Below are 13,741 nucleotides of genomic sequence, written 5' to 3'. Positions count from 1 at the left end.
TATTTCAGTACCTAGCAGTAATAGTACCAGTAGGAGCAGTAGGTGCAGTTGTGTCGATTTCATCAGAGGTAAAAGTCTTTAGGAGGGTCTGCTGACAATATTCCTTTCCTACAGTTCACTATAATGACTGAAAAACAATATGACAAACACAAGAACGTTATCACAGTAGAAAATATTTCAGATATTTTTAACTGTTTTAATCTCAATATATTGACTAATGAGCAAGTAAAAAACACTTCTCTTAAAAGGTGCTTATGTGAAAGTTAATACCTAACTTCAGCCACTAGAGGTCAGGAGTGCACAGTTATAAAGGAGTCTGATGATGTCAATCATGAATCTGACAGCCTGAACTCATTTAGTCCAAGTCCAAGCCTTCATATCCAGCTGTTAGCAGTGAAGCACATGACTGTCGTCAGGATACTGAGCCATATAACAGAGTCCGAGGCTGAACGAGCCGTCCTAAACCTGGTCACCACCACTCATTACCACTGTCAGTAATCTGAACGGTCATTTAGGAACAAAGATGGATTCAGACAGTGGAGGTAAGAGGGAACCAAAATGTGTTGGACAACTAAACTTTCAGAGCTCTGCAATCAGTGACTTGAATCTACAGTACAACCCACAGACATCAGCAGACGTCTTTCACGCTCACTTCCTCCCTGGTAATGCTGTCAGGCCTGCACTGCAGCCATCTTCACCTTCAGTCTGCTCTTCAGCAAGTCAAACACATGTTCAATAGATATCAGACACCTTTGAGATTCAGATGAGTTAGTCAAGGCAAGGAAACTTTATTTGTATTGCAGCTTTGAAACACAGAGGCAGTTCAAAGTGTGTAACACAAAGTGAAGGAATGCATTAGAACAACATTCAAAACAATAAAGAGCAAAGTAAAACAAAATTCATTTAAAACAATTCAATGAGATACATTAAACAATAGATAAAAGTCTCTCAAACACAAGAAAACAAAGAAGGCACACTGCTTTGTTACAGGACAAAAGCTTTAAAGCCTACATCACGAATACAGAATTTAAGACCCACATGTAGTGACACACTGGTCACTGGGAAGTGACAAGTTACAGCAGCGGTGAGAGAGGCATTCGTGTAAATCCTGCGTTCAAAATGTTATCAGTAAAATAGTCATTATGCAGAAAATGGCTGTGTGTAACACTGTGTTTAGTGCTGCTATATATTACTGGGTTGGTACTGATCCATGAATGTGTAAGTAGCATTTTACTCTTGTAGTTGCTCATGGTTGAACTAATATTAACTACTTAATATACTGTTGCTTAATGTTATTGCCAACAACGCATCATAGATTATAAGCTGATGGTGCAAAACCCTGATCGACAAAGTTATTAGTAATTATAGTTAAATTTATAAATTTATAAATTTCTCATTGATGAAAAACTGTGAAAGAAAAGGTTGAAAAGGTCCAAAATATTGTGTCTTTAAGAAGCTCAGTGTGGGAATTCAACCTTTTCTTTCAAGCCTGCGTTCCTTTACACCTGTCTACCAGGTGTGCATTAGCTGGACTTGTTAATGAAAAGTAAAATCACAATAAACAACAGATAGTTTGTTTGTGAGGCATGAATAGAGGCCATGCGGGGGTGTGATGTCCCATACTCTATGTGCTGAGAGAAGAACTTTTCTCTTTAGCTAAATGTTCCACTATGTTCACTGTTGTAGCTCCTTGTGTCTGTCTGCTGTTTAGTGCTGGCAGGTAGTGAACAGTGGGTTTATCAGTCAGAGGAGCTGTGCGTCCGTCATCATCGACATGACACATGGTCATTTGACACATTGTTCATATAAAAATATTGATTTAAGCAGGAAAAGATATTGTTATTTTCTGAGGCATTACGGCTTAAATAACTACATTTATTTTTTTCAAGATATAACTTTCTATATGTAATTTTACATCTCACAGGATGTGGTTCATTTAACAGCATACATCAAGAAGTGAGTGAAATTCAATCGTTGCACGTTTAAACAGGAAGTGTCTCAACCTGAGGAGAGAAACATTTAGTTTAAGCAGAAACATCTGGTACATTTGTAAAGACATCAGAGAGTGTAGCTCAGTCAGACAGTCCTCAGTCAGTGAACATTTCAGTGTAGAAGACACTGCTGTCTTACCTGCTGCTGTGAACATCTGTTTCAAATCATCCCTGATGTTTCTTCTCCACTCTCGTGTTTTGTGAACTATTGATAAATGAGTGACATCATTTAATTACTTAGAAGAAACATCACTCCTACTTTGTACTGTACATACAGTGAAATGGACGCAGTAATAACAGTAAAGGGAGAATAAAACATACCTGTTGGGGATTTTCTGCATTTGTTTTTCTTTCTGTAATAAAACATTACCAACAAACTCCTTAATCAACAACTTCACGATGTGACAGACAATATTAATATCTATCAAAAACATGATCAGGTTTTCATTGTTGAAATGCAAATCTTACTGTTTTTCTTCTTTCTGACATAGTACAATACAGCTACAGACGCTCCAATTAATAAAAAAAGCCCAACAACAGCAGCAGCAACAATGATCCCAGTTCCTGTCGTGTCTGAACTTTGTTCTCCACATTCAGCATCAGCTGAAGCAGTTCCTGCTCTCAGCTGAAGATTTATTGATCCACATCTGGAATGATAGAGGGACATTTTTTACAGGAACATTTGTAGGAAACCATGAATTCACTGCTGTTGGAAGAATTCAGGTGTCTGATGTGAAGCTTCTCTTACTGTGTGTGTGGCCGACAGGATGTAAATGTCCCATCTGAAAATGTCCCCCCACTGCAGTCAGAGCACTCTGTGTCTCTTAACGCTGTTCCTGTACCAATACAAATGAGATATATTGAACCAGTTCAGCGTACATATTATGAAAGGATCAAAGTGTTATATGACATCATTACACTTCATCAGACATGTCTGATTTAATTTCAGTAGATTTAAAAAAACATTTCTTTGTTTCAAGTTTTGATATTTCAGGAAAAATGAATTCTTTGAAGTATGATGAGATGTTGTAGTGCAGCTCTTTTCTCATAATCACAGAGCAAGATGGGATTTTGATTCACTGTAAAGGAGGAATAATATTATATAATCTTAAATAATAGTACTAATATGTTGATGCCAGTTAACAACTAGATTGCCAGGAAATGACATAACTTGCAGTTCAACACAGCAGTTTAAACTTTTGTCTTCTGGCCAGTGTAACATCCATCTGTCTGGGTAACGGCCGTAATAACATGAAAACGAGGAAAGTGATTTATGAAGAGAAAACTATGTTTTTACCACGAAATAAAACAAATGATCCCAACAGAAAGAACAAGATTCTTCTGCTTTTGTCTGCTCTTGAACCAGTGTTGTCCACGTCAGTTTCAGGAGTCGCTTTCTCCCAGTTAATCTTTCCTTAATATCATAGAAATAATTTAAGCTTAGAAACTTCATATTTCTGAACCAGAACCTTCAGTATTTGGATCAAGTAACTCGTGAAAAAGAAGGTGTGCCATTAAGTGGCTAAAGCCGTTATTTCAGTGCATCTGATACATATCTAAGCAACATTTACAGAAGGTAAATATAAGCATGGGATCGGACTTTGCATCGGCACATACCCAAAATTAAAGGACAGCTGAGCAAACTCCATTCGCTGCTGAAAGCCACAAGATGTGGTTTAAGTGATTTCCACTTAGTAGACCTCGTGCTACGAAGCTTTTGTCAAACCATACCATATGGTTAATGTGAAGAGACTGTTGGAGCTGCTAAAGTGGGTACGGAAAGTATTCAGACCCCTTTAAATTTTTCACTCTTTGTTTCATTGCAGCCAAAAACGTTCATTTTATTTCTCATTAATGTAAACTCAGCACCCCATCTTGACAGAAAAAAACAGAAATGTAGAATTTTTTTGCAAATTTATTAAAAAAGAAAAACTGAAATATCACATGGTCATAAGTATTCAGACCCTTTGCTGTGACACTAATATTTAACTCACATGCTGTCCATTTCTTCTGATCCTCTTTGAGATGGTTCTACTCCTTCATTGGAGTCCAGCTGTGTTTAATTAAACAGATTGGACTTGAATAGGAAAGGCACACACCTGTCTATATAAGACCTTACAGCTCACAGTGCATGTCAGAGCAAATGAGAATCATGAGGTTGAAGGAACTGCCCAAGGAGCTCAGAGACAGAATTGTGGCAAGGCACGGATCTGGCCAAGGTTACAAAATAATTTCTGCAGCACTCAAGGTTCCTAAGAGCACAGTGGCCTCCATTATCCTTAAATGGAAGAAGTTTGGGATGACCAGAACTCTTCCTAGACCTGGCCGTCCAGCCAAACTGAGCAATCGGGGGAGAAGAGCCTAAAGATCACTGTGGCTGAGCTCCAGAGATGCAGTAGGGAGATGGGAGAAAGTTCCAGAAAGTCAACTATCACTGCAGCCCTCCACCAGTCGGGGCTTTATGGCAGAGTGGCCCGACGGAAGCCTCTCCTCAGTGTGAGACATTTCTCATAGTCTGGGAGTCCTTCATGTGTTTTTTGGCAAACTCTATGCAGGCTTTCATATAAGATCCTCTGGTCTGATGAGACCAAGATTGAACTTTTTGGCGTTACTTCTAAGGGGTATGTGTGGAGAAAACCAGGCACTGCTCATCACCTGCCCAATACAGTCCCAACAGTGAAACATGGTGGTGGCAGCATCATGCTATGGGGGTGTTTTTCAGCTGCAGGGACAGGACGACTGGTTGCAATTGAAGGAAAGATGAATGCGGCCAAGTACAGAGATATCCTGGAAGAAAACCTCAGAGTGCTTAGGACCTTAGTTTGGGCCAAAGGTTCACAATGACCCTAAGCACAACTCTGTGACCATTATTGACTGGCCCAGCCAGAGCCCTGACCTAAACCCAATTGAGCATCTCTGGAGAGACTGAAAATGGCTGTCCACCAACGTTCACCATCCAACCTGACGGAACTGGAAAGGATCTGCAAGGAAGAATGGCAGAGGTTCCCCAAATCCAGGTGTGAAAAACTTGTTGCATCATTCCCAAGAAGACTCATGGCTGTACTAGCTCAAAAGGGTGCTTCTACTCAATACTCAGCAAAGGGTCTGAATACTTATGACAATGTGATATTTCAGTTTTTCTTTAATAAATTTGCATAGATTTCTACCTTTTTTTTTTGTCAAGATGGGGTGCTGAGTGTACATTAATGAGAAATAAAATGAACTTTTTTGATTTTAGCAAATGGCTGCTATGAAACAAAGTGAAAAATTTAAAGGGGTCTGAATACTTTCCGTACCCACTGTACAGCAGGGTGAGAAGCTCACAACTAAAGAGGCACAGGAGCTTTTTCTTTCTCGCCTTTCAGGGCAAAAAGAGCAGGTGTTATTTAGACACCTGCAGCCTCTAAATACACCTGCAGCGTACGTTGGTCAGAACAGCAGCCCCAGTTACTAAACATGCCAGTAAATGTGGATGAAAATATTCAATTACAGTATCTGGTAAAGCATGGAGCATTTGAGAAAGCGATCCACAGGTTTCACTTTGGGGCTTTTTCTCAGTCTGCTTCTAATAGTGCGGAGCTTCTGCTCCCATTCACGCATTCCCGCTAATTTTATGTTGGAAAAATCTTAAAAATACAACCCAACCCATTTTCACACCATTTCCCAGGAGCGATCTATACCGAATAGAGCCAATGTAAAAGCCAAGATGGAGCATATCCCAGGTAGTATCTTGGATTTTTTTGTACATGAATCTATTTAAATTATGTTTTTGTTACTTTACATGCACTGCACACTAACTAATCAGCTTCAGTGGTTTTACTCAGTCGGTTGACCATCTGAAAGTTCCCTCATTGACGGCTACAGGCTGACCGGATGACTCAACTGGTCTGAACTTAGCGCTTTCTACAAATTTATTGTGGTGCTTCTGTTCTGCCATCTAGTGGTCAGAAATCACCACTTGCAGCTTTAATGAGCAAGTTGTCGATGAGGTCAGTTTCCCTGAACTTTAAAACTTAAACTATACCTATAACCTTAAAGTCAGCACAAGAAAACCAACCGTTCTGACGGATGTATTGTCCTGGTCGACAGCTTGTGTGTTTCTGTGTGGCCACACAGCCGCCGTCTGCAGAGTCCACACAGTAGAATCCCTCCAGTGGTTCACAAACTGCATCTGATGTTGTTGTACATGACGTCTTTGTCTTTAAACCAGAACCTGTCAGCACATGTAGAGGTTACATTTGGAGATACTACACTTTTATTATTTAAAATGAGTCTCTGCATCTTTGCAATGACATTGTCTTCAACAGTTTCCTCAGTTCTTACACAGCATTAACAGTGGGACCTGCCGTAATAAGCCGACTTACTGCCTTTAACTGTAGGCTTGGTCATAAGTTTCTACTAATAATTAGGAAATATTAACAGAAATCTACCTGCATCACAGTTTGTACAGGGAAAACACTGTTTACGTCCAGTAGGCTGATTCATGAAGGTTCTCTCTACGCAGGGCAGACAGGAAGTATTTCTGATCTCTGTGCAATCTGTTTTAACTCGAGTTCCTGTTGAAAAGAAAACCAACAATTTAATTTCATGCAACATAATGTTTCTATTAAATCAAAGTGTATAATCTTGAGGGTAAAGCGCACGTTGTGAGCTCGGCAAAGTGACACGCACTGCTGTCTACTACAGAGTCATTCTTTTACTGTCGGAATAAAACTCCAGTCAGATGCAGGAAGTTCACCGATACGTTTCACCTGTGAACATAAACAGCACCAACCGTGGGAGTAAGACTGACTCCACTGATCTGCACACAAGTGCTTGATTCTGGTAATCACTGCTGGCACCTGGCAGTATAACAGAAAGACTCTGTATGTAACTGAAAGTGAGATATTCCTTTAACATTCAGATGGATCTTACCAGCAGGACACATTGGACAGCATTCATTCCCTATCAGATACTCTGCTCGATGACATGTGAGGGTCTGTCCTCTGAAGACATTCATCACAAGTATCTGTGAAGAGTAAGAAAAGGTTTTCTGTCTCAGTGAAACCTGTTGAAATGAAAACATACTGCAAATCAAATCCATGGATAGAAGCTGTTGAAATGAGCTCTGATAGAAAGCAGGCAGCACTTTGTGTTTGTGTAGATCCGTTTCAGTCACCCAGATAGTTAATGTCCAAAAAATACAAAGTAAAACCACATTACCACATCCACGACAGCTAAAAGTACCGACTGAGATGTTGCTGCTCGTTCTACGAATCATTAGGAGTTCATCATTTCACCTTTGCAGGTGAGTTATATGAATTGCTGCTAAGCAAAAAAAAAAAGTAATAACATGATTTTACCAGCAAAGCTGCAGTCGTCAGAGGTTTTCCTCTAAACATCATCTTGGACGGCAGGATCACAGTTTTCATGGGCTGAAGACGTCCTCTCACTGAGATCTGGGATGAAGTGAGATGTAAAATCCAAACAGGGACACCGTCTGGAAACTGAAAGAAAACATATCCATGTAGAGATTACACTACCCGCTAAGCAAACAGTTTATTTCCAGCTTTCTGCAGCGAGCGGCCGTCTTCAACATCATGTGAATGAGAAACCTGGCTGACACAGCTACATTTGTGCTGGAGAAACCTGATGTTTAGGTTTCAACTGTCCACACATGACCGGGTGCAGAACCGCTTTAAAGCAGCCTGAGCTGCTGTTTTTCTACAGCGAGCGACACTGAGCTTTGCTCCAGTGCTACCTTGGGTGTTGCACACTAGATGTCTTTTACTACTGTGTTCAAAGTTCAAATACAGTGAAAATAAGTAACTGAGGATGTTGATGAATCACTTAAACATGTCACGGAGGAGAGAGGAGGCTTTCAGAGGAGCCTGAGAAGAGGAACCACAGGTGAATCCTAGAAGTCTTTTACCCTTCACTGGGAATCTGTTTATTAACTGGTCACTGCAGATTAAACCAGTTATATTTTTTACCCGGTATATTTTCAGTAGTTTGTTAACAAGCGAAACCAGCCGAAGAACAAACAGCGTGCAGCTCCTTTTCAAAGCAACGTTTTCTTGGGTGGGAATAACGGCTTCTTGGCTAGGAGCAGTAACTTCCTGGAGTCTCTGCTGGTTGCCTGGCAACTGCTCAGAGCCCACAAACAGTCGGACATATTTCCCCCTGTGAAACGACAAACTGACAGCTGTTAAACGTGTTAGTGACTGAGCTTTACAGGTGCTGGTAGGAAGATTTTGTTAGCCTCGGCTCTCTTTGTGCTAAGCTAAGCTAACTGGCTGAAGCCTTATATTTAACATCCTTATATCAAACAGAGTGCTATCGATCTTCTTTTCTAATTCTCTGCCAGAAAGCAAATAAGCACATTTCCCAAGATGTCAAAGTATTCCTCTAATTAGCTGAAGTGATGAGTGTGAATACTGGCTTGTATTTAGATGTAGGCCTAAGTGTCAGTGCAGCCATCTTTCCACAGTTTGTTGGCATTTCTGTAACGTGAGTTCTTTTAACCCAGTGGCTTCGCTCTTCTGTTTTATGACATCATTAAACCTGCTGCGCATTTTTGTTTTTTACTACCAATACATGTTTGAAAGAACTAAAGCTCAGAGCAACATGGGACACAGACTCTGTCCATTTACAAACAGATATCTGCTGTGTGTTGACAAACCTGTGGACACACAGGCAAAATTAAAAAAGAAATCAACTGCACAACTGCTGAGATTTGCATCCCCTGTTTTTCAGTTCTTATGAAATTCTCACTGTGAAGTCAAAAGGGCTGGAATCCAATTTAAAACTATTTGACTCCAGGTCTCCAGAGACAAAGTTAAGGACTAAAGCTAGCGTAGGGAAGCAGGAGAAACCAAGAGACAGCTCGACTTTGAAAGGATCCAACTGAGATCCCCCCAACACTTCAGCCCCCTCCAAAGCCACGCCCCTAAACACATCTCCATGGCAGCGAGTGCACGTGCAGGTAGGCGGCAGGTAAATGAAATGATGGATCATTTGATTCATTGATTGCTGTTGATGTGAGGAGAATTATAACAAAAAGCTTGTAAATAAATTGCGCCCCCAGCTTTCAGGTTAATGAGCAGGGGTGTAAATCTGTGCAGCTCTGCTGAAGAACGCTTCCTCCTCTAAGTTCGGGATCAGATGTCTCTGTCTGCCTCCCTGCTGTCCCTCTGTCTCCGGCTGATTGACGGATCGATGAAGTCCGGACATCTGTTGCGTGACAGTCTCATGATGACTGAACCTGATCTGGTCTCACACAGGACACAGCGCCTCACTGCAGCTCTAATGTAGCTTTGGAGCATATAAAGCTGCTCTGACTCAACACACGAGGGTGCTTGGCTGTAAGAGAGACTGGAACCTTTAATATTGATTATGTGCTGATATACAGTGGTGTGCAAAAGTGTTTGCCCCCTTCCTGATTTCTTATTTTCTTTCATGTTTGTCACACTTAAATGTTTCAGATCATCAAACTAATTTAAATATTAGTCAAAGATAACACAAGTAAACACAAAATGCAGTTTTTAAATGAAGGTTGTTATTTTTAAGGGAAAACAAAATCCAAACCTGTGAAATGAGAGATCCTGATAACGCAGTAAAAGAAAACCCGAGGGCAGAAACTCAAATACTAAGCTCAGAACCAGCGACACCTATCACAGTGTGAAGATCATACACTTCAACTGCTTTGATGCTGCTCACAAGTTCAACGGAAAGCCCACCGACTTCACACAAAGGTTTACTCATCATGAGAACTCAGCTGTGAAAATACTCAAACAGTGTCTCCTGTGGTTCAGATGGAGCTTGGTCAAGCCTGAGAAAATAACCCCTTACGATGTCGTCTAGGTTATCATCATCTCAGCTTGGGTTTGGGGATTAGACATTTTTAAAGAAAAGCCTGCGTTACAAACTGGGACTGTGGATGAGACGCTAGCCAGCTGCATTATATCTACTTTTAGCCAGTAACACACAAACGTAAATGCTGTATATATACTGTATATATATATATATATATATATATTACAGCAATATGTTTTATGACACACAGTAGCACATTTTGATACATTTCATCCAATTATCCTGACATTTGAAATTCTGGGATTTTTTTACATTGTAATCCTTTCATTTATAAATTTGGAAGTGATGATACATTAGATTTAAAAGAAAAATCATTTTCCATGAATAATTATGCATCAGACTTTGCAGTACGGTCCAGTCTCGTCCAAAATGAAGTACACAATTGATTTTCCTGATTGTGGCACTAAAGCCACCTCCATATTAAATTAAATTTGATTTAAAATAAAATCTGATTTAACTTCCCAACAATGAATTCTGAATTGTGATGTACTGACACAAAACCATTTTACTGACTGTTAAGAGGGTTTTTCTTGTTTCACATCTCAACACTGGCTGAAGATGAAACGTTTACTCTGCATTTACGTGTCAAATATGTAGTTTCAGTTCTTACAACATGAAACTGTGGCAAGAAAATGCGACTGCAATCAAACCTACAAACTGTCTACAGTTTGTAGGTTTTAGATTTAGTTTCTCTTTTCTGGGACAACACCTTACCCGAGGCAAGTGCATTAGTATAGCACATTTCATACACAGACAATTCACAGTGCTTTACATAATGCATTAAAAACATTTAAAAAATAGAAAAACAGCATAAAAACATTTAAATGCAAATTAAAATAGAATTCTGTGACACCGACTCGCTGATAAAGAGAGACGACGGCTCTCTCCTGTCTGTGCTGGTGAGACTGATGAGGCCAGCGAGGTCACCAACAGTTTGCCTTATCAGTCTCCCCCACCTGCCCTTTTAGGGACGCCTCTAACAAGCTGAGATCAGAGATTAAGGAACTGGATGGATGCCACGAAGCTGCAGTGCTGCATCTTTTAACACCGCCAGTCAATCGACAACAAACACATTTGCCTGGCAGACAGAGAAGAGGCATTCGGGCTCCCTGCCACACCTGGACTCCCATCAGTCCTCTTCTTTCCTCTACTGGACTTGGACCTACTGCATCCTCTGGTAGCCCCCATCACCGCCAAGGAGCGGGCTCAACATCTGCACATCCAAACTACACGCCATCTTGGACAGTGTCTCCCACCCGCTCCATGACGTGCTGCTCAAGCAAAGGAGCACCTTCAGTGAAAGACTCATCCCCCCACAATGCACCACAGAGCCCCACAGGAAGTCATTCCTGCCTGTGGCCATCAAACTCTTTAACTCCTCCCTCTAAGTGTCGGTCTGTATGACCCGAAGTCACTAAACTGGACACTGATCATTAACATCTCTGCCATACTTGAAATAATTGTGCAATATTCTGTTTAATACTCCTATGCAATATTTAGTTTCTCCTATTTATTATTCATACCTCCATTACTGCTGTTGCACTACTACTTATTACTTATAATATCACATTGTATTATTATACCGTATTATCATCATCAACCAGTAAACCCACTTGGTACTTAATTTATTTTCTGACCTGTTTTATAGTTTTTATAGTGTATTGTATTTTTTGCTAGCACTTTCTCCTGTGTGCACTGACGTAAAGACGAGCTGCTGTAACAAAGAGTTTCCCTTCAGGGATCAATGAAGTATTTCTGATTCTGATTGTGATTCTGACATCCAATCAATTCACTTCACTTCACTTCAGCTGGGCTTTATTAACATGGGAGAGGTTTACATTGCCAAAACAAGTGTGAAATAAAACATGTACATAAACAGAAGAATCGTGCTATTAAAACTCCATATGTACAGAAAAGCAAAGTAAGATATAAAAATGACATGATGACTGAACCTGATCTGGTCTCACACAGGACACAGCGCCTCACTGCAGCTCTAATGTAGCTTTGGAGCATATAAAGCTGCTCTGACTCAACACACGAGGGTGCTTGGCTGTAAGAGAGACCGGCCAGTCCCCATCAGGGTTTTTGGCCCCTATTTGGATCTGGGTCCTTTAATATTGATTATGTGCTGACAGAGCAAGAACCGGGCCTGACTGTAAACGTTCAGAAACTACAGACTGAAGATCAAAGAAGGTTGAATCCTGTTTAAACAGAAATCTTTCCAGTGTCTGGTCGCTTCTCTTTAGCTGCACTCGGCTCTTGTTTCACCAGAACATCTGGACCACAGCTGGGCTGTGCCATTAGGATGCAGCGCTTCCTATCCAAAGCACTCCCGATGATACTAAGCTCACACACACACACACACACACACACACACTATATTTGTATGATTATGACCTGATTTGCTGAGTAAAGACTGAGACGCAGCTGAAAGCTCTGACCAAACAGAGTTTAGACTCAGAGATTCATTAGTTACATACATTTACCTTTTCTGTTAAGCGACTTGTTGTGGTCTTATGAATAACAGCAGTACTTTTTTAACCACCACCCTATCTCTTCCGTTGCTGCATGTCAGGCCGTCTCCCCCGTTTCCTGTCTCTCTACACTGACAATACACCCAAAACCCCTTTAACAGGGACGACAAGGAGGAGAAACAAGGGAGAGAGAGATAGCATGCAGACACACACACACACACACACACACACACACACACACAAAGTTGCAGCGTTTATATAGTTGTCACTAATTTGTATTTTTTAACTGCAAGTCTACAATTTTTATTATCATTTTACTAATCTGTATATATTTGAATAGCACATTTCTTCAGTTTATGCATGTTTTTATTTCACACTTGCTTTGGCAATAACAAACATTAACATCTGTTTCCCATGATGCCATTAAAGCCCAACTGAACTGAAAATTGAATTGAGAGCTGTGGGACAACGTCAGCCAGTTCTGTTTGTTACAGAGCACCGCGCTCCTGGTCCAGTTTTTATCAAGTTCAGTCCTTAAAACAGAAAGTAAAGCACATACATAAAAACACTCAGTTTTAGCACCTCGACCTTGTTCTGGTGTACGGACCTGAAACTGAACATGTAATAGTCTTTCCACAGAATCCTTCTTTATCGGATCATTATTTAATAACTCTTGAGCTGCTAAGATCAAAGAAGGTTGAATCCTGTTTAAACAGAAATCTTTCCAGAGTCCGGCCGTTTCTCTTTAGCTGCACTCGGCAGGACAGCTCTTGTTTCACCTTAAATAACCGATCACCGGAACATCTGGACCCACAGCAGCCGGGCTGCAGGACTTTCAGCGGTAATATAACAGCAGCTGGCTCTGCAGAGTTTTACTGCGTTACTTCTTTAATGAAATATATCGAGAGAAAAGACGAACGACTCACCTGGTTTCAGCGTCTCAGAAAAACTGAAGCAGCCTTCAAAGAAAAAAGCGGAAGTCTGCAAATGTGGCCTGGATGAACAACACTGCAGTTATATTAAAATCCTCCCACTGGCCTGTTCTTCATTCTCTCACATCATTTAATCTGTAGCTGTCAGAAAAGAAAACACAGGTCCTCAAAATCAGCCATACTGTGTAACTTAAAGCTGAATTTCAACAAATATAAGAAAAATGCTTCTGAAATACATTACCTACCCCAGCTTTAAGACCTTTGTCTATACTCAAATCATATCTGCTCTTCTCCTCCTGCACTGTATCATCATTTAATCTGTAGCTGTCTGAGGAAAAGAGCTATAAAAACATACGCTGTCAGCCATACACTGTATAATGGTGACATTTTGACAAAACAAACATTTGTGATTAGTGCCCATGTTGTGTTTCGTTTCTGTTTCCAGCAATACAATAAAATAAATGGCTACCAAAACTTCAGCTGCAGTTGC

General features: G+C 40.5%; 1 protein-coding gene across 3 annotated transcripts; it reads right to left on the bottom strand.

Annotated features, from left to right (window-relative positions):
- Positions 1-764: 764 nt before the first annotated feature.
- LOC122883568 (tumor necrosis factor receptor superfamily member 14-like) lies at positions 765-13,388 on the bottom strand. 3 transcript variants are annotated; one of them, XM_044212437.1, is made up of 10 exons: positions 13,246-13,388; positions 7,334-7,477; positions 6,906-6,999; positions 6,422-6,547; positions 6,049-6,204; positions 2,740-2,827; positions 2,460-2,638; positions 2,313-2,344; positions 2,131-2,196; positions 765-2,003 (listed from the first exon to the last, which is right to left on the bottom strand). In XM_044212437.1, the coding sequence occupies exons 2-9, from the start codon at positions 7,400-7,402 to the stop codon at positions 2,152-2,154; spliced, it is 789 nt and encodes a 262-aa protein (XP_044068372.1). In that variant the 5' UTR covers positions 7,403-7,477; positions 13,246-13,388; the 3' UTR covers positions 765-2,003; positions 2,131-2,151. The 3 variants fall into 3 exon arrangements, with proteins under 3 accessions (XP_044068372.1, XP_044068373.1, XP_044068374.1); XM_044212438.1 differs by lacking the exon at positions 13,246-13,388 and adding an exon at positions 10,704-10,833 and having other exon boundaries at positions 7,334-7,479; XM_044212439.1 differs by lacking the exon at positions 13,246-13,388 and adding an exon at positions 7,964-8,221.
- Positions 13,389-13,741: the final 353 nt, after the last annotated feature.

This window comes from Siniperca chuatsi, linkage group LG10, assembly GCF_020085105.1.
Source record: "Siniperca chuatsi isolate FFG_IHB_CAS linkage group LG10, ASM2008510v1, whole genome shotgun sequence".
Taxonomy (NCBI): Eukaryota; Metazoa; Chordata; class Actinopteri; order Centrarchiformes; family Sinipercidae; genus Siniperca; species Siniperca chuatsi.
The sequence above is the reverse complement of the archived record's forward strand: the minus strand, read 5'-3'. Positions and strand labels throughout refer to the sequence as shown.